Genomic DNA, 23,867 nt, shown 5'->3' with positions numbered 1-23,867 from the left:
GGGATGAGGCAGGACTTAGATGAACAGCACGGTGGTGGTACTGGAGTTGCCAGGTACCAGCCCTGATGGGGCAGGAGAGCAGCCATCCTCCAGCTGCCCAAGCTCACCCATGGCCACAACAGCACCATGGCTTTACAAGAACCCACAAGAGAAGCTGAGTGTTCAAGATGCAAAATATTTATTGAAGCAAACAACAGGTAAGTATCCCACAGCAGTCAGATGCCAGCACTGAGCAAGATATCCCAACATCCCTGTAGTCACTGTTGTGCTGTGGAGACAGACTTTTGTCTCTCTCTGCTGGCTATAAAGCACAAGATTTAAGTCTGACATCAAGATGCATGCAAACACTACAGTGAGGACTCCCAGACAGCAGCTCTTATATGCCATCCAGAGAAGTGTCACTACGAAACACTAACACAGACAGGGCTGTAGGAAGAGTTAAGTTGGTGAATTAAGAGAACTCAGGTAAGAGCAACAAACTGCACAAGTCTGGGCTCAGGGTTCTAGAGAGATTGATGAAAATCCAGCCCTCCAAACTGGTGAGCACTGAGTTCAGTAACAAGGCTGAGGGCCTGTCCTTGTCCATTCCTGAACAATGTTCTTTCCCTCAAGGACTACTGTTGGGGCTCATGTCACTCACTCAGGTTAGATTTAAATCCATATCAATGTGCAGAGTTTAGGTTAAAACTAAACTGCAGCTTAGGGTTAAATGTGAGATCAAACTGCAGAGTACAGGGCTGACAACAGCCAGCCAGGGCTGTTTGGGAAGCAGGCAGCACAGTTTAGCAGGTATCACCCATAAGCAGTGCTCAGCTTCAGATCGGGAAGCAGAGCGGCACCATGAGAAAGGTGCCACTGATTTCCTCCCTCCATTCAACATCCAAGGTGGACAAGACTGGAATTTCCAGTGAGAACTGGAGAGTGGGCCTCCCACCTGAGCATACCAGCACTCTCACAGTGCCACAGCAGGAGAGTGTTAAGTGCACCCATCCAGAGCAGTGACATGAGCCCACCAAACAGCTGTCAGCCCCAAGCCCTACATTCGCCTTTAATTCCTCATGTCTTTGTAACTGATTTGAAGGAAGTATACTACATCACTACTACTGCACACAGCCTAACTAGCCTAGTTTCCACTAAATACTCAAGCACCACTACCGTAGCTGGAAGCAGGAAGCCAATTCAAGACAGCACAGCTATTTGAAACAGTTCAGCCTATGGGGAAAGTAGAGTCTAAGTACATAACAGATTGAAGTTTGTATCTGCATCACCACAGGAGAGTGAAAAAATAGGACTGCGGGAGATTAATCCATGTTAGATACTAACCATCAAGCTTCGCAGATGACATTGCATGTTAAGCATAGAACAATTATGGGAAACACTGTCCCCGATAATTACGTACACCCATAGTGCAACATATGGAGGTCACTGCCTCCGATATAACACTGTGGTAGGCAAAAACTACCTTGTTCTTTACACATTATGGAAGACACTGCCCCCGATAATGTCAGTTAGGTTTCATGATACATTAGGTACTGGAAGTTTGCAGGAAGCTGCCATTTAAAATTCGCGCCAATGCCTAATCTGAGGTACAGGGAGTTTTTGTGTGTTGCCACCGGTGGAACTAGGGCTACACAGCAAGTCCCTCTTCTGGGGCTGGGGCCAGGAAGGAAGCTGTGCTCCACATGAGGGCACACATCATCCAAAAAGGGGAGTAGGAAGGAGTCCAAAGCCCACAGAGGAGCACAGACCCTGCAAAGAAGCCAAATTTCTAGTATTTGAGTTTTTCACCCAGGTTTTCAGCATTTCAAGGATTACTTTGGAGCACAACCTGGAGACTCACTACCAGGTTTACACCTTCAAGTTTTTTTCAAAGGGGTGTTTTTGCCACAGAAAGCTTAATTGCTAGTTTTCCATAACTTTTTGAGGGGCCTGTTTTGATTATTTTAAATGCAAAGTTCCAGTATCATGTTTTGATTGTAATAGCAGATGCTGCTTTATTCAAAAACGACAGTATAACTGTCATAATTATGGAAGGCACTGCTTCCGATAATTATCTTCTATAAAAAAACATTTATAGTGAACACTGTCACTGATAAATAAATAAAGAAATAAATATCTCAGTGCCAAACAAGAGCCATCTTGCAACATGATATCAAGTCAAACAGGGTTTGGCCAGCAAGAGACTCGATTTCACACAAGGCCCCTGAGCAGCAAGTTCTGAAGTGCCAGTCTAGAGCCATTTCTCAATGCTGCAAGGCTCACCGAGGTGCCAGCTAAGGGTATAAAGGGGACATTGGATAATCTTTGGGTCATTCTCCCTGGGTATTGATAACTGCCTTGGCAGAAGCAAGCCTCCAAGATGTCACTGGGACCCTGCTGTTGAGTAAAGGCAGGCCGGGCACTTCAGGGCTTGCTGATAATCCAGCACTTGCGGGTATTACTACGTTTAATTTTTGAACAACAACTCTCTACAGCTCCCTGCCAGAGAAGGGATCCTCATCACAAGTGTTTAGAGGAAAATCCATTCCCTGTTTTGTCAATAGGTTTAGGGGACCAACAATTAAAAGCCTAAATAGATGCTATACCTCCCCACTCAAGGTACCAGTTCAGGAGTCACCCAAGTCCTTGGTTCTCAAGTACACTGGAGAGCAAGCCCTAGAAGCAGCTGTGTACACGACTGGTTGGGACTGTGGTCAGATAGGAGCCTGGTCAGAGGAGATTTCATGGTAATGTTAGTACCTGCTTTAAAACTGCCTCCTGTGAATTTGTCAAGGTGAGATTTAAATTTTGTGTTCAACTTTGGTCAAAAAAAGTTGCCAGAAAATCTACAGAAAGGTAATACCACGTTAGGGAGAGGGTTCTGTTTGGGTTTCAGGGGTTATCAGTTAGGTTTCATGATACATAAAGTACTGGAAATTTGCAGGAAGCTGCCATTTAAAAATCGTGCCAATGCCTAATCTGAGGTACAGGGAGCTTTTTGTGTGTTGCCACAGGTGGAACTAGGGCTACACAGCAAGCCCCTGCACACACAGCTCTCCTGTACCTTAGAGAGGTAATCCTGTACCTTAACCAGGTGTTTGGTGTGTCTAGAATTCGTTGTCTGTATTCCAGATATCACCCACTAAAGCATTGGCAGCCCCTTTAATGGTCCAGGTCACCAGGGCCAGCTGCTCTTTCAGTACGTTCACATCCACACTGTCTTTGTTGTCTCTTAGCTGCTTCAGGTTCTCCAGCAGACTCGGCAGTGTGTGGGAGCCTTTGCCGAAGAAGATGTGGCGAAAGGGAGCATCTTTTGGTGAGAGGAACGGGGAGAGGAAGTCATACTCCACCTGAGCAGAGGGGCAAATATAGGGTTATGCTCTGGCCTCCCAAGTTGGTTTTTTTCCTTATCTGCCTCAACCTGAGCTGCCAAGCTCTGATCCCCAGTCAGTCCTTTCCCACAGCAGCTCTGTAAGGGCCAGACCCTCTCTCAAATGCACGTGCAGGACTCAGCCAGGTTGACACTAAGCAAGTGGAGGAGACACCAGTCTGCACAGTGCCCATGGCCCCTTAGGAAAAGGCCCATCGCAGCCAAGCACTCTCTTCCTTCATGAAGAAAGAAAAACCAGTTGTAGATACCCACCTTCATCATCCTGTCATTCAGGGCTCTGCGGACAATCCTGTTTTCCTTGTCACTGTTCGCAATGTCTCTTCTCAGTGCATCTGCAGCTCGCTGAAAGTCACCACGGGCAAAAAACAGCCAGTTCAAGGTCAGCCCCAGTGCCTGCAAGGGAGAAACTGTTAGCAAACCTGATTTTCTTCTTTGCTGCTCTCTTACCAAAAGAAAGCTTTTTCTTTTGTTGTTGTTGGTTTTTTCAGGGTTTCTTTTTCCCTGAGTTTAACCAAGTAGCAGAGCAAGTTCCTGGCAGGCTCTTCTGAGGTCACTCCCCACCCACAGTTTCTTGTAGGCTTTCAGCAGAGGTGCAAATAAGTGGCAAAGCTGCACTGTGTTGCGATAACCAGAGGAGAAATCACCCACATTCATGTCCTCAAGAGCTCATCACAGCCAGATTAGCTGGATCTGTCTGCCACAGCTACTCTGCCTGCACTGCTCTAGAGGAACATCAATTCTCGTCACACTTTGCTACACTCATGCCCAAAGGGGTAAGACATCCACCCTGCTGTATCACTAACATGGGGCCTTATTAACACACGGCCCCTGACCATCTACAGGGATTCAGTGAAATCAGAGTCCTCCTTACCTTCACTTCCTCATCAAAGGACAAAAACCTCTCCTGGAATGACAGCAATTCTTCACTGTATCTATCAAAATCCAGGAAGAGCTCATGATCATGGGTCAGCCTGAGAACTACTTGTCCAGCAACTTCTGCAGCAGCACGCATGAGAGCGTTCAACTTGTCAATCTTCTTCAGGTTCATCACTGTGTCTCCCGTAGTGCCCAAGAAAGCATATTCCTCATCTTTCTGCAAGAAAGGTGTTGAATTTAGCCAAGAATGCTTTTCCAGCTAGACTTTTTCATCCCCCACCACAGATGACTTTCTACTTCCACCACATGCTGAATCCCTGTGCTGCTAAGACATGAGACTGGAGTGGCAAAACATCAAAGCACGGGGAAGGGAATGGAGCTCCTGCATTTCATCCCTCATTTTCCAGCAATCAGCAGGATGTTCTGTTAGTTTTTTGGACCTGAAGACATAGAGAACTTGACCCCCTCAGAGGTCACTGCAGAAGTGCAGGTGGGCAAATCTCACCACCCAGTCTGGTATGTGGTGGCAGCACCCTCCAACCCTTCTTGTCAGGATAGCTCAAGTTTTTCTGTGAAACAAGTCTAACACTAACAAACCCAAGCATTCAAAAGAGAGGGAGCTGCTGTTAGAAAGGCTCCCAGCTGCACACCTGCAGCAATGGGGCTGGTGTCAGCCCCAACTGCAGCAGCAGACCCAAACAGTCTGAGTTAACGCTTGTTCTGGTCAACAATATCACTTCCCCAATGCCTTCTGCTTGCTGACCAGCAGGCTGTAGTACAGCCTTTCACTGACACAGCAACAGCGGACATCTTTTTAGTGCTTTTAGCTTCTGAATCATTGACATCTAAGCCTCCAGAAGAGCAAGTGCCCCCTCTCCCAAAAAACCACAAGCATTCAGGACTCTGGAACAGAGACTGTAGGCCAGCCTTGTCCCAGGAGCAGCCTTCACAGCGAGTACTGCCACAGCCACCGGGTCCAGAGGCTGTACCTCATTCCCCTCAGAGGTTCTTGCACAGACAGAGAGCTTGGAAAAGCACCTTGTGCTCTGCCACCCTGGAGAGCAGATATCCTTACATCACTCTGCATGAAATGAGTACACCAGGCAGGCACACAATACTTACATTGCAGAAACCGAAGGAAACCACTGGGATTCCTGAGTAAGCCAGGAAAGGGAACGCTGCATTATCCAGATCAAGGGAAACACTGCAGAAGATAAGCACTGAGTAGTTACCAACTGGTTTGGGCATCCCAGGAGAAAAGCTAGAAGCCCTACAGTTGAAGCTCTGAGCCAGCTGGACTACCCTCTGTAGACAAGACTGAAGGAGTCCCAGCCAAATACCAAGGGCTACCTGTCCATTTCCAGCCACTGGAATTGGTACAAGGCTCTTCTTGCCCTCCAGAAAGGTGTCTGGGCTGCCCACAGGCAGCTTGGGGCAGCAGAGAGACAGAGCCCACCTCAGACAGCAGTATGACACTCCAGCACAAAGAGCAGAAGCTATTTGGTTTGCTCCTTTATGGAGATCTGCTTTCCCAGAGAGATGGATAACAATACTTACACTTTATTCACCCATTCAGAGCCAACTCTGTTATACAGGGTTCCTGAATCCTTTGTTGGGTCCTTCACCTGCACAGAGACAACAGTCACTGCACTTGTTCTGACCTCTGCTTGGGCCTCCAGGTTCCATCCTGGAGCTTGCATTGCTGTGCAGATGCCAGAGTCAGGTGTGCTCCCCTGATCTTTCTCCACACAGGCACAGTTGATGCGGGACAGGGGTTCACCTCCCACTGAACTGTGGCACTTGCAGATTTTAGATTCTGCATTTCTAAACTGCAGTTTCCAGAGCCCAGCTGATTTCAGAGAGGGCCCTCCAGAATACCTCAGCTTTTTCTCCTAAATGGGGCTTTCTCCATAGAAGGTGTCAACTGGGGAAAGTGACCCAGCACATCTCTGCTTTCAGTTCCTCCTAAAACCAGTCACCTTGATCAGCCCAAAGCCCTTCAACTCACCCCCTTCATAGTTCTCTCCAGCAACGAGTACAGCAGCGGGCTAGCAGAAATCTTCATGTGGTTGGAGCCTGCAAGAAATGAAAGTATGTTTGACATGCTGGTATAATCAACCACTCCTGCTAGAGCTGTTCAGTCCTGATCTACAGCTTGTTACCAGAGGAACTACAACAGACACAGGACAGTCTACTGGGACCTAGCAAAGCTGACTCCTCTGGCTTAGTCTGCAGCAGCCTCCTGGCTTTAATGACAGCAGAATAAATGGAGTCACGCCAGCCTTTAGCCAACCACCCACCATCAGCCTCTGGCACAGCCCCCATTCCTAGAGGTTAAGGGGTGTCTGTTCAAGCTATTCTAGTCCCACTCATTTTCAAGAAACTTAAGGAGTAGCAGGTTACCTAAGACTGCAGCATCCAAGTTAACATAAGTGAAGGCTTTGGCATGCAGCGAGGTGGAGTACCCCTAGAACAAATCAAGTATTTTAATAAGATCAGCAGTAGCAGTAAAACACCAGAATGTTTAATCCACAGGAACAACTGTGCAGTCATCACACAGAATTCTATTAAACACACAGTACCTCCAGCCACTCAGTTGCACCCACAGCTCCGAACTCTCCTGCACTCCAGCTAGCAAAGATAATGCTGCGCCTTGGTTTGTAGCCATCTGCAAAGAGAGAGACTGAGATGTCTGCCCTTCCCCCATGGAAATGCAGATTAGCACTGCAGGCCTGGGATGATGAATTGCCTGGTCCTGAGACAGCACTGAAGCATTCTGGCTGCTGCAGACAAATGTGCACACTATTGGCTGTGTGGACACTGTACCCTGCCCCACCATGCTGCAGAACTGCAGAGGAAAACAATGCTGTCTGCATTTCTCCCCTGATATTTAGCTGCCTGAGCCCCACATTAACCCTGGAGACAAGTGTGGTCACACTAAGTGCCACCATGCAGTCCCCAATGCTCCAGCTGGTCAGCCACTCCAGGGTTTTCCCACCTTCAGGCCCAGCTGTCCAATAGATGGCTCAAGTTTCAGGTTTGTGCTGTGTGTTATCCAAGGACATTCTTGCATTTGACTATACCAGGTAGAGGTAGGCAGTCCCTTGGAAGCAAGGGCTCACTGCAGACAAGTTGTCTGTACTGGACAAGTAAGTGACAGTTTCTTGGGAAGCTCTGTCAGATTCCCTATGCCTTCCAAAGCATTGTTTTGCAACTGGGCTCTCCAGTGTTAATACATGCAGAGCTAGACCTGCATCACCTCCCACCTTCATGCTTTTGTTCAAAAATACTTACCCTTTTTCACTATGTCCGAGATCACGCGGGCAAGTTCCAACAAGATGGCAGTGCCAACGCCGGCCTTGGCCGCTCCTGGGCCCCAGGAATCTCTCTGGGCTCCGATCACAACATACCGATCTGTAAAGGAGACATCAAGATCTGAGCTCCAAGCTTCAGGTTGCAAACACCATTTATCAGAAGAGCAGCTTTCAGCTTCTGTACTAGGAAGAGAGTCTGCAGTCTGACCCCTGAGTCTGGCACGCCAAGTGCTTTCATTTAGCCTTTCCCTGGCAGCACAGTTCGGCTTTCTCTTTGATCCTCAGGGAAAGGTCTGAGGAAGGTTCTGCTGAGGAAGTGGTTGTCTGACTGGGAGCAGCTGTCACGTTCTGACAATCACAGAAGAGAAAGGGTTCCTCTCAAGATTCAGCCACAAGGCAGCTGTTGTTACCTGGTTCTTCAAATCCCTTGATAGCACCAAAGATGTTCAGAATCTTCCTGTCCACCATAACGTTTTTCACGGTCAGTTTCACTGTCATCTTGCTTGTGGGGCTCACCGTCACCCTACATCCCATGATCCCAGATTTCCACTCCAGAAGGCATGTGTGTCCATCCATTTTGCTGAGGCAAAAAGAGAGATCCTTTGAACTCATGATCCAGCTCCAACCTCATTTAGTTATTGTGTGAAAAAAGCACACCTGCAACTGCAGGTGCAACCTGTTTCAAGGCCTGCCTAGGAAATAGTTTGAAGTCCTGCACCAGTCATTATGCAAGGAGGGGTAGGATGCAGAGGTCAACAGAATCCAGATTGAGTTCAGTCTAAGACACCAGACATAAATGACATTTCTCCAGCCAGTTCCAGAACGCGCTCCCTGCCACACACAGCAGAGAGCAGCAGAGAGCTCACAGCACCTCAACCTCCAAGAGAGCCCCAGCAACTCAGCCTGTAAGCCAGTTACCTGAACAGCTTGCCTGCAGCTTCGCTAGAGATGGTCTGAACAAGAATGCGAGGTAGTCCAGAAGATTCTACTGGTGGGAACTGGGTGTGGTTGAAAGAAGGGAAGCCTGGGGTGAAAGGGTCTCCAGTTCCAAGGTGAGCCTGTGAAAAGCAAGAAGAGTCCTCAAGTCTCAGAGGAGCCCAACAGTTTTCATCTACACAAGTGCACAAAGCACTGCTGAGCCAGAGGCCGGCAGGATTGCTGCAGGCTGCAGCCCTCAGCAAGAGAGGTTCACCAGAACAAACGGGAGCCAGCTGCATACTCACATGTGCAAAGGGGACAAGTTTCTCCGTGTACTTGTATTCAGAAGGGTCCAGGTACATCAGGGCACCAACTGCTCCCTCCTCTCTGGCATTTGCGACCTGAAGTGAAGAGAAACATTTACTGCATATCTGCACTGCAAGCCGAGGGGAGTTAAGGCAAGTCCATGGAATAATGGTGGGAAGGGTTGTGCTCCTTGATCCCCAACTTCACAACAGATTTTAGCAGCTACCTGACACTGACAGATATGCAAGGCAGCTGAATTCCAGCAGCTCAGTCCTACTCCAGGCAGTGTGTGTCTAGCACCCTCTTGAACAGTTAGGACACACCACAGTTAGTGTCACCCTACGATTCCTTCAGCTCATGCTTGCTCCTCAGAGCAGCTTAAAAGACAGATGTTACTTAATTTTGATTATACTCCACCTGTTTTCCCAAGATGAGGTTAGTCTCAAGAGAAGCAGCCACTGGAGGCTCATCTTCACATGGAAAATGGAGCAGAGTGGCCTAGCCAGGTCCCTGTTCAATATACCTACAACCCAGCTGCCTCTGATATGCCACTGGTACAAACACTCTTGCGAGGCTAGACAAGTTTGAAAAATGGGGGATTGGAGAACCAGTAACCACCCTCTATGGAAGCACTTTTCAGCTCTGCCTGTGTCTGATGCACGCAGACAGGCCTAATCCTGTGCCCCAGCCTCCCCAGGAGCACCTGTCTGAGGGGCAGCTCTGGGTCAGACCTCAAACAGGTTTACATACCGAATCACTTGGGTCCTCTAGGCTGCTTGGATATTTGGTTCTGCTCCCTACAGAGGGAACACTACAGCAACATGGAAGGCCAATGGCTGGGCATGCAGTGCCAGCACCATCACTTGGTCCAAGTGAGCAGTCAGCAAGACACTGCAGCCAAGCTTTGAAAGTATCTGACTGCAGGAGCCAGAGGTGCTCTGGAGGCAAGGCCACCCTGCTTCTAGCAACCCTATGGCTGCATCTAGTGATGCAGCTCTGCACCCTGTAGCTCCCAGGCTGCCTCCCTCTGCCTCCCAGCTCCACCACTCCAGATGCCTGGCTGTTCCAACAAGACTGCCAGAGGCCAAGAAGAATGGCACCATGAATGGTAACAAGCTCTGCTCAGCCTTGGCATCCAGACCTGCATGTGGAGGCTTAGAGCAAACAAGCAAGACCGGACCTGTAGGGACAAGCCTACGTACATGAATTCTACAAACCTAATAAAGACACACCTTTATGCCTCAAAGAGGAGGAAGCATAGCTTCCTGCTGCCAAGTTTGGCCAGGCTCTGGGGCACAGACTGCTTACCTTTTCAGCAAGGGTTATTTTTCCAGCTCTGAAGATGACTATAGTTCCATTCATTGAAACACCCAGATTTCGTATCTTCTCAAAATCATCTTTCAGTCCATAGTTCACATGGACTGGTTTGCCCTGGAACAGAAACATGAGTTAAAAATGCAGTAGTAAGATACTTAAAACATCCTACAGAGTCACTGTAACAGTGACTCCTGTTAGCAGCAGGGAGCTGAAGTTCAGCCATGTCAACTGATCCCATGCAACATGCGTCTTGGAGCAGCACTTCTGCCCAGGTTCCTGTTTGGATCCCAGCAGGGAATTTTAAAGTTACTTCTGCATCTTGCTCAAGTCATAATACTATGTGGGCCCACTCCTCACCCCACTCTCACCACCTCCAGCTCTCTAACTGGGGAGGGCTTTATACACTCTGTATCATAAATGGACATATTTTGGACATTGCCACCTGGTAAGTGTGCAAAAACATTTCCAGGATCCTCCTGGAGTCACTTACAGCAACTGTGCCACTCTTGCTGTATGCCACATATGCACTGGGCCTCTCCAGTACCTCTTCAACACCATTTTCCTCAGTAGACACTTGGTTATTGCTACTGTTAAACATAAAGAGACAGCACTTTAATCTTTCATACAAGAATTTAACTAACTCCAATATTCAGTGCTCTAACAGTTCTGAGCAAGTCAACAGAGCCTGAAACAGGCAGAGTCATCCCAGTACTTCCATGCAGGAATCTCTGGGGTTGTTCAGAGACATTAATGAAGGTTGATTTCTAAGCAGATTCATTTTGCCCTGACACAGAGGGGCAACTAAAACATGAGGGTACGAGCTGTCAGAAAACACAATGCCTGCTGATACCCTCCTGAGCTAGAGGAGCCACTGCCAGGTGTGCAACACCTGTCTGGATGACAAGATGGAGTCGCCTGTGCTAGCAGTTTCAGACACAGGGAATCTGCCCTTCAGCTGAGTTTTCACTCAAGTTTGTTTTCTCTCCACTTCCTAAGCATACTTCGAGGAAACAGCTGTCCCAGGAAAAATCTGCTGCTACCAGACCCTCTGGATTTAGACAGCCTGAAAAGAGGGAAGAGCAGCTATTGTTGTTTGGCTAGATTGAGGCCTTCTTTGGAGAGTGGTAACTGGCTCACAATTTTCGCACCATTTTAAGCAAAAATCACGTGTTTGCTCAAGACTACAGACATCCATGCTGTTAGGAAGAGAATCCATCTCTTCATTACATACCTGCCTTTATCCTGCAGCTTAATGTAGTGCTCATCATTCCAAACTTCATCCAAGCGAAAGCTGGTGAACTGGTCATGAATGTAGCTGGCAGTGGTCTCATCTTCAACTTTGCCAGCTTCAAAAGATGTCTTGCTTTCTCTTTGCCTGTAAGTAGCAGATATACACACAGCTTAAGCTACAGCACCAGGTTGAACTGCAGCCTGCAAAGCCATTTAGCCCATGTTTAACACGTGCCACCCTACATCACCTGTAAGGCCCGTGTTCTCCAAAGGAGCTCGAGTTCTGCTCACAGGCTGTAGCTCTCACAAAGCTCTAGCTAAGCTTTCTGCAACTGTTACCTCAAGTTCGCCTCGAGTTGTGCAGCTGACAGTTTATCTGACAACATGGCTCTCAGGTCAGGCCAGTATAAGACATGTGGTCCAGAAACCTCTTCTTCCTCCGTTTCATCATCATCCGATAAGTAAGATGCAGTAGGAGTCATCTCACACTTGCCACTTCCATCCAGACACCTGCTAACGTTCTGCATTCGTCCACGGTAACTCAAGTAGCCAATCAGAAACCCTATGGACAGAACAGGTTTTAATTTGTGCTGCAGAAAGACGACTGAACCAGCCCTACACCACACAGCTTCAGGGCTAGGATGCATCTCTGCTCTCACACCATTTGACAAGCTGGCTTATCCAAGGACAGACAGAAATATGCAGCCTGACATTTTGCCTGAGCTGGCATGTTTTAAGGGGCACTGTAAATTCGATCTTGCACTTGGCAGTCCCTCCAGCACCACTTGGGAAGGAGAATGCTTACTTTAGGTCAGTGGCAGTGTTAAAACCTTAAGAGACGAGCATCAAAGGCTTTATTGATCTGTTGACCCACATCTATACAGAACTGTTAAAGAGTTAATGGAGGGAAAAGCAGTAAGACTTCCACAAGGAGCAGTTTGCCCTTCAGCTAAGTTCCACTGCCAAACTTCACACTTCCTTGTGCCAATTCTGTACCAGCTTCACATTTCTGTACCATAAGGCTGAGCTAGACATACTTAGTAACAAGAGGCTGCAGCCTGGATCCTGGTTCTTTAATTATCTCCCGAAACAATACCAATTCAAATGTTAAGGGCCTCAGATACTTTCAATACCAGCGTCCACTTCATGCAGTTGCCTCCCACCCTTCCTTACCAATCAAAAGGAGGAGGACTGCTGCCATGATTAGGAAGCAAAGGTTTTTGCCATTCCTCCGTGGAGGAGGCATGGTGGCATGCAGGTGCTCTGGTCTCACGATTTCCCCTCCTTCCTCATCATCAGCAGAGAGCTTCATCTCCACATGGCTGTTGTCTCCGTCTGTTTGCCGGGCAATGCTGAAGCGTGTGTATGACATTGGCTCGCCACCAAACTGTGTTGAAAGACAGTCGTGTTACGGAAGAGTTTGCTCCACCAGCCCACAGTCCTTCCAGTCATCAGCTCCAACCCAAACACAGGTTGTTCACCTGCAGATGCTCCAGTGCAAGCATGAGTTTTGTGAATAAGTCAGCCTGGTTGTTTTAAACACAGTTAAGACTCAGATCCACTCAGGGTCTCCAGAGTCTGTTTACCATCTATTTACCTTGCACAAATTCAGATCCACACTGATCAGAGTTTAGCTTGGAGTGTGTTACAGATATGACACAGCCAATGGCACCAGCATTTGCCATGTGACCCCACAGCAAAGGCTGATTCAAGCAGAAACTCTCAGTCTGAATCAGAAGAGCACAGATCTGCCTTGAGTGTGTACAACTTGCACTTTGATGAGGACAGAGGAAAGGGAAGGCAACCCCTCCATGACTGTGCCTCCGAGCTGCATCCACTTTGACGTAAATACTCTCATCCAGCATCTAGCTAATTTTGTATTACGCTGCCTAAGGCTACTCTTAAATTACACTATTGGTAGTATTACAAAGCAGCTAGGCTGAAAGGAGATTACCCTTGGGAATCACGCTACCTCAGCTAACATGAAAGCTGAGGCTACACCTCCTGCACCTACCATTTGACAGGTGTTTACCAGTGCCCAAGCAGCACTTCCAGACTGGAGCCCACATTTCCCAACAGGCGCAACACAGAGCCCAACCCCCCACAGAACAGCCGCCTGTGCACAAGGCAGACGCTCAGATTAACTCAATTCCAGGCATAGCAGAACCACTCAGCTTCCATTAGAGACGCTGAAATTGCCTGCAGCCACGGTTGTACTGGGAAGTGGCAGGAGACTGGCTAAAAGGCCAGAGGAATCGCTTTGGGAGCAACAGTCCTGCAGTTCCTCTCCACTGTACTGGAGAAGCAGCTGGTGACAAGCACCCACGCCCTGTTACAACCTCAGCAGCTCGTCCACAGTTCGCGGTTCACTCTCAAACTACACATCAGCAGCTGGAAGTGAAGAGACCAGACATCTGCTCAGCTGGTCAAAAGAAACCAGTGTTGTTTCAGACCTGCAGTTCTACTCTGGCTCACAGTACCCACAGTGAAGTGGCTGTTCACAGTTTGGAAAAGGTAATGCTGCAGTCTGCCCTGGCAGTCTCCCTGCTCAGGTGCTCAACAGCTTGGCTTCCCTCACACTTGAGGCATGTCCTCACACAGAGGACATGCCCCGACCCCACATACACTCTCTACTTGTTCACAGACAAAACCACCACATTCCCAGTCCTAGCCTAGGGTCATTTCACAATCCACGCTCTCTAGGGCCAGCAGGTTTGGATAGGCAAATTCAGAAATACCTCCTCCTCCACATTTCTTTCAAAGCACGGGTTGCTTTCAAAAGCTGGACTTGTGGTTGAATTCCCAACCCTCAGGGAAGAATAGACTTCCTCCTAGAACACTGTTCAAGGCTTGCCCCTCCCCCCTTTCTTACCAGCTTCTCGAGAGACCCAAAATATGATAGCAGTTAATGATAACCCCACCAACACTGAACCACTTGAGCCACTTCCTTATCATGGCCAGCTAGCTACAACGACATTTGGCTCACAACCCACACAGCAGCATCCAACACTGCTTTGGATTCATCATCTTCTCTGATCCTGACATGGACGTTGTCAAACCTTTCTTCTGCAGTACTGCCAGCCCACCAAGAGATGAAATGGCACTGGAGGAGTGTGTCTTACCAAGTTAGAGATTGCTGCTCTGGCATGGTCCATTGCCCTCTGGAGAAGTGCACACCAACTTGCCCAAAGCCCTGGAAGTTCAGAACACAACAAGTCAAGTCAGGCTGTTCCCCTGCCACTAGGTAACACATCCAGGGTCAGTCACTGACACAGTGTACTGCCTGCCCATGGATTTTCTGCATATACTTCCATGTAAGTCACAATGTTAGCGAACCTACCTCAACCTTGAATGCAACCTAGAAGTTCCCATTGCAAATATAAGTTCCAATGAACAAATCAACTCCTTCTACTGAACTCCAGGCATAGTGGGGGAGTCTCAAATGGCTAACTTCAGCCAAGGGTCTTATTAATGGTAGAGACACCTCCACTCAGGGAGTACTGGAAAGAGGCATTTGCTCAACTGTGACAATGGACTCCAGATATCTAAGGTTCCTGGGGTCTGTCTCAATGTCAGAAAGAGTCCGACTGGCAGACAGAAGTGGTGCAAGGCATAAAGCAAAGCAGCATAAGCTCCAACCCCACCAGAACACCTCCAATAGCAACACCTGTTCTAGATGGCTATGTTCTCTACCATTTTACAAAGGCAATTTCTGTCTTGAACAGTCTCCATGAGTCTCCGAGAACAACTCTCCAAAATAATTTCAATAACTTTTAAAATTCTGATTTCTCTGTAGACAGCAAACATATCTGACAAGTAAATTGTAACTGATTTACTTCAGCATTTATTCCTGAAAAGATGCTTGGAAAACCTTTGTAAGTTAGTGAGTGCCTAGACAGGTGTTTAGGCTCGAAGCGTGCAACCTGAGTATGCCCTCAAGCAGCGCTGCTAAGAAGTGGCTTTGAACTGGTCTTCAGGTGCACGTGGATCAGCGTTACACCTGGGAGCTCTGAAAGGTTTTATTTGGGGATCAAAGGTTAATAATGGCCGTTGCTCATTTCACCCTCTGCAAAAACACGAGGATGAAACCCCGACAGTTTCGAGAAGCCTTTTCCCAGTGACAACCTGAGGCCGCAGGCTCTCACCCGGCAGGCAGGACACAATACGGCTGAGCATTCGGAGGGTCTCCTAAAAGCTAACCCAAGGAGGCAGTGAAGTTCAAAAGGCCTGCCAGGAACCGCAACTGGCAGGGATGCTCGCGGCTCCCCCAGCACATCACCCCGAACCCCTCTGGCGAGCCCTCCAATTCCCTCAGAAACACGGTAAAGAGGAGAGGAAAAAAAATAAGAGAAGAAAACGGCGCATAGGAGCAGCCGTCCCGCAGGGTCGGGCGTCCCCGGTATCGCGGGCAGGGCCCGGCTGCGAACCCCAGATAAGGGGCGCGGGCGATACGACACGGGCCGAGGGCACGTCTGCTGTGCCCGCACCCGGCGGGGCAGCCGTGCGGGGCCGCGGGAGCCGTGCGGGGCCGCGCTGCCCATCAAGGTCAGCGGGCACTGCCGCATGCGCCGCCACCGCCACCACGTGCCCTCCGGGAGCTGCGGCCGCTGCCGCTGCGGCAGCGCCACCGGGGCCCCCCTGCGCGCCGCCCCCCTCCTGCCCTCCTCGCCTTTCACCCGCCCGCTCCCGCCGTCCCGTCCCGTCCCGCTCCGCTCCGCTCCCATCCCGCGCCCGCGCTCACCCGCCGCCGCTCCGCGCCCCGCCGGGGCTGAATTGCGGCACCGCGGGGACAGAAGGCCCCGCCTGCGCGGCTCCGCCGATCAGCCAATCGTGGCAGCAATCACCAGCCCTTCCTGATATCCCGGCAGCGCCCGCCGCTCTCGGCCCGCCCCTGCACGTACGCCGGGGAGGTTGTAGTGGTGCGATAAAACAGCTGCGGGGAAGGTGACTTCCACACCTGCTTGGGCAGCCCGTTCCAATGCCTGACAACCTGAACAGTGAAAAAAATTTACTAGTATCTGCTCTGAATTTCACTTGTGTCAGCTTTCTCAGCTTAAGGCAATTTCTTCTTATTCCCTCCCTGTAGGCGAGGTAGAAGAGACCGGCCCCCACCTCTTTACAACCTGCTTTCTTTATAAAGATTGAAGCCGTGCTCTTTATAAATTGCCTTCAGATGCCCTCGGTGCAGGAGGAGCTGCTTGCCCACAGGATGTGTTTCGCTGGGTTCACACCACTGAGTTCCGTCTTCCCCATGGGAAGGGCTGGAAGCGAAGCGACCACCCGCCGTGCGGGGCGGGAGGTGAGGTTAACGACTCTTCGTGGGAAGGGATGCTTGTACGTCGGCCAAAAGAAGGAGCAGGTCACGATTCAGCATTCCCACCTTCTCAGCATTTTGAGGGATGAGGGCAGGAAAAATATTTTCTACCCCTGGGTGGTGCAAACCAGACACAGGACTTGCTCTGGCATGGGAAGCTCTGAGCATCTTCAGGTCCCAGCAAGTCATGCATGCTCAGGGCTGCCTTTTTAGGTCTGAATGAGCAGAGACACCCAGGGTGCCTTTCCTTTGTACTGGGCTAGGCAGATTGCTATTTTATTTGCACTATGGGAAACGTGGGGAGCCCCTGGTGGTCTAGTGGTTAAGGACGCGGCGCTGTCACCGCCACGGCCCGGGTTCGATTCACAATCAGGGATACTTCCCGGACCGATGGAGCTCCTTAGCCCTGTAAGGTAATCTATCTACGTCCTGAGGACCTCGCTGCCACCGTCCAAGCTCGCTTGGCCCTGGCAGATGAACCTCAGGATTAAAGGGTAGGCTCAGTTCTGCGCACGCTGTGTCTCACCTAAAAAATCCAATGCGCAGGCTGGAAGGTGTAAAGACCTTCCTCGGATCTTTGCTCACGAAGACTGGCCGTTATTATTATGGGAAGCGTGACAGGCGTTATGAGTTCTAGCCCCTGTACTGCACAAACACAAGAAGCAGCATGGACAGCCCATGTCAGCCATGGGCTGCCTGTGGCCCATCATGAGAGATCACTGCTCCCAGCCTCTGTCCTTCTGCTCAGGGCATCCCTCAAAAACATGCTAGGAACAGGGAGTGCTTCAAGGTCTGCGTGCGCACATGTTCAGCAGTGCTGTGCTCATTTGTCCCTTGCTCATTAAAAAAATAAATCAGTAGGCCTGGATTGTTGCCTCAAATCCTCTCTGGGGAAAGAAGGACGGGAGCAGAAAGTTTGTAGTTTTGCAGAACACATGATTGCAAAGAGGATTATGTTTTGTGAAAAGCAATACATTCCTGCGCTGATAAAGGGGGGATTAACTAGATCTGAAATTCTATGCAGCTGTCTAGAGACAAGCCTCTAAAGCATCTCTCAGGCAAGACATGCTGGTGGACCTGTCAGCTCTGCTTACCAGAGGAGGTTTGAGCCAGGCTCCAGTGCCCAGGCTTTGTCTTCTCCAGCTCCATCCTTCACCAGTGTGATGATGCCAGCCATAGAGGGGAAAACTGTTGTCACTCGGCATGTGACTACCCTGTGGGACGTGCTGCTGGTGGGTGCCTCAGTGGAAGCCCAAGGAGTAAGAGGGTTCAGAAAGAGTTTAGATCAGTCCTATAAGATGGATCCTCTGGTAGTTTCTCAGTGCAATGGTCTAATGTGGCCTGCTGCTCAGGAAAGCGTAACCTGTGGAAAACCGTTCCAACTCTGCTCAGTTTTTTATGTTCCTCCTAGGCTTCCCCCTCCAAGCCCTCACCTTCTGGTAGCACCTTTACTGGTGCACGCTGGCTGGGCACACTGTGCCAAGGCTGCAGTCACCACCCACCAGCACTGCTGAGCAGAGCAGCGATTCCACACCGAGGTCCTGCTGGAGGAGGAACATTCCCTGGAGTAATGCTGCAATACACATAAGGAAAACAACAGCAGTTTGATTTATTCCTTTCTGTTGCATCTGTCTGTTAGGCTGCCCTGCCAGGTAGCAGTGGAGATGCTGTGTTCCACACTACACCAGCTCTGACCTGCCCTGGCAAATGCTTGCTGCAGGTGTTTTCTGTTCCCTCTCGCAATACACTTGTGCTCAGTAGTCGGTTCCCCATTTCTACACCTGCCAGGAAAAAGATAAGAAAGCTGACATTTTAGAAACTCAGATATTCTTGCACCCCGGCTGGTGTTGGCAGTGAAATACATTAAAATGAGGGTTCTTCAAAGGCAACAGGGTACCCGTGAGCAGTGGAGCATCCTTCACCTTGCAGGAGTGAGTGTCAGCTGGCTACTGACACTTGGTGGCTGATGCCACCTCCCTCAGGCCTGGTACCTGTGTAGTTCACACAGTGGGGCCTGTTCTGCTGTGATGCTGAGCCCAGGTGCTCAGGCTGCCCAGCTCAACCAAAAATCTTTGCAAGGAGCAGAGGTAGCCAGAGTTGGGAAATGGTTGAGGAGGAAAGAGGATGTAGGATCAGTGACTGCTGACTTCTGATCTGTCATCCCAGCATCAGGCTGTTCCTCTTCATTGTGTCTTGGCTCGGTTATTTTAGGAGAAGTTTGTCCCTGTTTCCTCTGAACTCCTGGGAGTCTTGTGAGTCCCCTGACTCGACTCAAATGACTCTGCATTCTTTTATGCACTACCCCATGATGTGACAGTGTCCTTCCTATGGGATTAGTGCTGAAACATGAGATCAAAATATGGGAAGGAACATACAGTTTCACTTCAGTTTTGCAGCATGGCTGACCCTCGTGTGACCAGTTGTCCCACCCACATTAAGGCAGCTAAAAAGCAGTTAATAGCTGCTTTGTGAGCAGCTTATCAAAAATGGTGGTGGGAGGTGACATATATTTTTATGGCAAGAAATGCTTTGACTAACACAGCTCTTCAGTCTAGGAGGGGTGGAAAAGCTAAGAATCAAGTGCTGGAGTGTGGTGTTAAGTTGGATGTGCTGTTGGGCTGAGGCCAAGGGTTGCGGGATATGCAGTGGCCCACAGGGTGAGAGGTATTTACAGGGCTCCCATGGGCTGTACACTCTGCCCAACAGGGGCTGTGGGGCATTCCAGGCACCCCAGGGTGCAGGACCAGACAGGCAACAGGCATCTGGGGACAAAAGAAAGACTTTGATCTTGTCAATTGCTTCCTCTGGACCCCAGCCACTCAGAAAAGTGCCAGCTCCTGCCTTGCTGTGAGCAGATTTGAGGGATACACTGTCTGTGCTCTCTATTCGTGTGTTGCACCAGAGTGCAATGAGCTATTATATGTCCCAGAAGGGATGTGTGAAATCTAGGTTTTTGCAGCGTCAGTCATGCTGCAACCCCTCTCCTCCAGATTAAGGCTGGCAAGCCTGGCTCCCAGGATAGCCTGCCCTCTCTGCCTCTGTCTCCCCAAGCCAACAGTTCGACATCCAAGAATTTCACAATGCCACAAATATCCCCATCCTCCAGAAGACCATGTGTTTTTGGCCTTTGCTGATGTATTTCTCAATTGTGACAGTCACTGGCATGTGGAAGAGGATATGCTGCTTCTTCTTCTTTAACAAAGAGGCTGTGGAGGAGGCAAGGAAAAAGGCACTTGACAGTGTGGAAACACAGCAGGTAATGCTGAGAGCTGAAGCAGTGCTGTCATCCCTTCAAATATCTGTCTTTGCGTCCTTCCTGGGGAAGCACCTGGGTCTGGCCTGGCTGTCCTCATTGTCCACAGCTGGCCTGGTGCTCCCTCCTGTTAGCTGGAGAGGAAACAGAAAGCGCTGAGCACCTGGAGGAGAGATGGGGGGGAGGCCAAGGGTAGTGCAGGCTCGTGTTCCTGTGAAGGTGCAGACTTGGAAGGCACCTGCAGCAAGAGCTGGACCTCCTCTTCAAAGACCAAAGACAATTTTTTTTGCCTCCTTGCAACCAGGAGGCTCATCTCGCCATCTTTCCCATCACACAACAAGGGACGTGAATGTGGTGATGCTCATTTTGCTACTCTTTTAATGAGGCTTCCTAGCTTGTAAAGACTGGGTTTCACTGGGATTTTAACCCCCAAAGTCCTGGGGACCCCTCTGTACTCCTTGCATGACCCCACCCTGCTTACAGGGAGGAGGGTGGACTGTTACCTGGCTTTAGACCTGCCCAGAGGACACAGGAAGATGAGGCAAAGAGCGAAGAGCAAGGCTTTAGCATTGCTTCCCACTTGGCAGTTACATCTCTTGGCAAGATGCTGACCCTCCCCAGGTGCAGCTGAGGGGGAGAGCAGAAGCATGAGGACATTCCTTGGTGTGCATGGGATTGATACCAGTCCTGCCAACAGACGAAGTGTCCCAGCAGCCCTGCGGTGGGCAGCTGTGGCCAGTGGAGATTCAGCAGGGACTGTCGTTGACCTGGAGCCTTTAACAGTGCGAGGTCAGCCCAGCAGAGCTCCTGCTATCTTGTCTGCACCGCGGGACTGTGCCGTTTGTCCCTGCTCCGATAGCAAACTCTGCCTGGTGAGCCTGGCTGCTTTTATCTGGTGGTCAGGGCGGCTGTGGCTGCGGCAGGGGGGCCAGGGGCCTCCGACAAGTGTACAAATAAGCTCAGGATGTGAGTACAATAACCAAGGACTAGCCTTTGAAAAGCAAGGGGACACAGCGTGGCCGCCCTGGGGCACATCAAAGGTCCGTCTCTGCGCTGCAGAAAAAGCCCATGTGTTTGACAGCTACCCATGGACCTGGCCCCGACATTGTGTCGGCACAAGGGGAAGAGGGTTTGAGTGGTGGGAAGTGGAAAGGGGAAAAAAAAGCAGCAAAAGTGCAACTGACACAAGAGCTGGGGCACAGTCCTGAGGGTCTCTACCTCTAGATCATGGGTTTCTCATGAATTCCCTTGGTCCTGCTTTGTTGGGAGTGCAGCACAGTCCCCCTTTCTGCTCCTTCACTACACCTCCAGATAGGCATTCCATTTGCAAAGTGCTTAGTGTGCACTTCCTTTATAAGGACTTGAATTAGAAGTCACCACAGCTGGGGACTGTTGGGGTTTTTCCCTCCCAGTTGTTTTGAATCCTAGAAAGCCAGACATACCATCTACAATTTGTAGCGTTTCAGTCAAGAAGCATATGTGGCCAGAAGGAAAGTGACTTTTACTTAACAGCCTTGGAAAAGGCACAACGCCCGGACGGAGCCATGAAAAGACGTAAAGATATGGTGGGAGGGATCTGTTTGGTATGCGGGACATGTACCTGCCTGACGGGGTCCTGCGGTACTTGCTGTATGTCTCTAGCAGGATCTAGTCCTGCAAGAGTCCCTGTCTGCTTCCTTCTGGGCTCCCAGAAGAGTCTGGAAAGTCCGGGAAAGTTTTACCTCTGATTTGCTCTGCAGTGTGTGCACACACTGCTGCTTTTGGATAAAGGACAACCTGAGCCTGCTCAGTGGGAACCACCCTCTGCGATAAGAGTACATGTTGACTCAGGAGATTAGAACTGTCCACTGCTTTGTGTTTTTATACAGTGCATTTATTGGCAAAAGAGCAGCCCAAAGGGCAAAGGAAAACTACAACATAAAGAAGCCAGTACCCTGTGCAGCATTGCAGGCTCTGTGGGGAAGAAAAGTATCCCTAAGAGGGCTGGATGATGGTTCTGCTCTTGGGAAGTAGCTGCAGCCTGCAGGAACTGGCCCCAGGCGTGTGGGAGCAGCAGGCAAAGCCGGTGTCTCCTTTATGGATTTGTGATTGCAGGGCTCTCATGGCCCTTCTGCTCTTGATGCCATTGTCAGGGTAATTAAACACTCCCAGGCAGGTGCCGAAGTCTTTGCAAACTGAGATTTGGCTTTGTCTTGTTGGCCTGCTGGAAATGCCTTTTTTTTAGGGCAGATTAATCTCTCGCAGCAATATCTGAAAGCAAAGGGAGGGCTTTAATTGGGGTGGGATTAGCACAGCAGGGTTGAGCAGGGAGAGCAGGAGCTTTCTCCCTACCTGCTAATTGCCCCTTCTCTGCACTCTGGGACACCTGCCCCCGGCTGCCTGTGTGCCAGCTTTGTGCCATGGGGACCCAGGCGGTGCCAGGGGCCTTGTAGGTTTATTTATGGAGCAGAGGGTGAGATGTGGTGCTCAAACCAGGGGAGCTCGATCTGGCTACGGCAGCCAGCTTGGGATGCTTTTGGCACTCGGGTGCTCTGGGGGGCTCATGCCTTTTCCTTCTGCTGTTGTGGGGTTCAGCTCAGAGGCTGAGCAGAAACCCATGGGCTGCAGTTTGCAGCCACCCCTGCCTCTGGCAATGGCAGGCAGCAGGCTGATATAAATGTGAGTCTGGTATGGTTTTCCCTGGGACATGTGAAGCAGGCCAGTCCCTCAAGGGCAAATCTCCCAGGGCATGTGTGCTTGGAGGACTATGACTCTCCAGCTCTTGGAAACAAGAGATAAGCAGCCCTGTGCCTCAGCCAAATTGCTGACCTTCCCATCCCCACTGGTCTGCCCTGCAACAGCCTCCTGTCCGAGGCAGGCACCATCCCCCCACGTGACCTTCCAAGGGACAGGGTGTCAAAGGCAAAGGTCCACGATGGGCTATGTGGAGGTACAGCCTTGTTCATCACCCCCTCTTTTGGCAGGCATCCTTTGGGATGCACACACAGCAGGGCAGGCCCCTGCTTGGTGGGAAAAGCTAACTTTACCCTAGGGGAAAAAAAATATGTCAGATTGTATTTTTGTCTCGATGTGGCCTGAAAGTCAAAGTCTTTGCTGCAGCTGAAAAAACTCCCTGGTCAAACCAACTGAAAGAACTTCCCCTGCTCTCCTCTCTGCTTCCCCAGTGAAGAGCAGTCTGTTTTTAAATTTGTTTTTAACTCCTGACTGTTAATCATCTCTGGTCCATAAAGGAATGGTCAACAGGGAACTGTTTACAGCACCAGACCGTCCTTTAGCTCTGCTTGCCTCAGTATGTCCATGAGAACTACCCCGGGGGCTGCTGAGCCCGCTGTGCTGGTGCAGGCACCCATCCCAGCTCCCTCCTCAGCCGCATGCCTTTGTGGGGTTTGTTGGGTATGATTACCCCTGTCTTGAAAAAGCACCTTTCTTTGCCTGTGCATGTCCCAGTGGCTTTTATGGCAGGTGTGAATGTGGTGGTTTTATTTATTGCTCCATGATGCAAAAAGGGCAAAGGGGCCCAGGGCAATGTGCACTTCTCCTAGAACTGCCCCAGCCCTCCCTTATCTTGTTCATGATTGGAGTCTGGGCGTGAAATGCCTTGTCCCTTTGCTTTATCCCTCAGAAGGGATGTGGGGGAAGAAGTGACACCGAGGAGAGGGGCTTGGTCAGGGCTGAGTATTGCTTTGCTGTCAGCAAGAGCTGGTGATTCTGGACCTCTGTCACCCTCTACCTCATCTCCCTGCACCTTGTAGGGTGCCATAAGGTGCTGTGCTCATAGCCAGGATGGACAAAACCACACGTACCCACACATCTAAATGTCAAGTTTGGGCACACCATATATATGTCCACACGTACGCCCCTATCCATGCGTACATGAGCACCCATGTGTGTGCTCACACCTCTCTGGGCATGTCCATCCCCTCCCACCTCTTTGCCTCCTCCCCTGCCAAAGCAAGAGTGAGCAGGCAG

General features: G+C 50.1%; 1 protein-coding gene across 1 annotated transcript; it reads right to left on the bottom strand.

The window, feature by feature from the left end:
• Positions 1 to 161: 161 nt before the first annotated feature.
• TFRC (transferrin receptor) lies at positions 162 to 16,163 on the bottom strand. Its single transcript, XM_050308319.1, has 19 exons — positions 16,073 to 16,163; positions 14,454 to 14,524; positions 12,505 to 12,718; positions 11,671 to 11,893; positions 11,333 to 11,476; positions 10,592 to 10,688; positions 10,093 to 10,215; positions 8,784 to 8,879; positions 8,479 to 8,618; positions 7,971 to 8,140; positions 7,541 to 7,660; positions 6,829 to 6,914; positions 6,650 to 6,713; positions 6,255 to 6,322; positions 5,804 to 5,871; positions 5,369 to 5,450; positions 4,242 to 4,463; positions 3,623 to 3,763; positions 162 to 3,329 (listed from the first exon to the last, which is right to left on the bottom strand). Exons 2-19 carry the CDS (start codon positions 14,484 to 14,486, stop codon positions 3,087 to 3,089), a joined length of 2,334 nt encoding a protein of 777 aa, XP_050164276.1. The 5' UTR covers positions 14,487 to 14,524; positions 16,073 to 16,163; the 3' UTR covers positions 162 to 3,086.
• Between the last annotated feature and the right edge of the window lie 7,704 nt (positions 16,164 to 23,867).

The sequence above is a fragment of the Myiozetetes cayanensis genome, unplaced genomic scaffold, assembly GCF_022539395.1.
Source record: "Myiozetetes cayanensis isolate MyiCay16 unplaced genomic scaffold, myiCay2020 scf13, whole genome shotgun sequence".
Lineage (NCBI taxonomy): Eukaryota > Metazoa > Chordata > Aves > Passeriformes > Tyrannidae > Myiozetetes > Myiozetetes cayanensis.
This window is presented reverse-complemented; position numbering and strand designations above follow the sequence as displayed.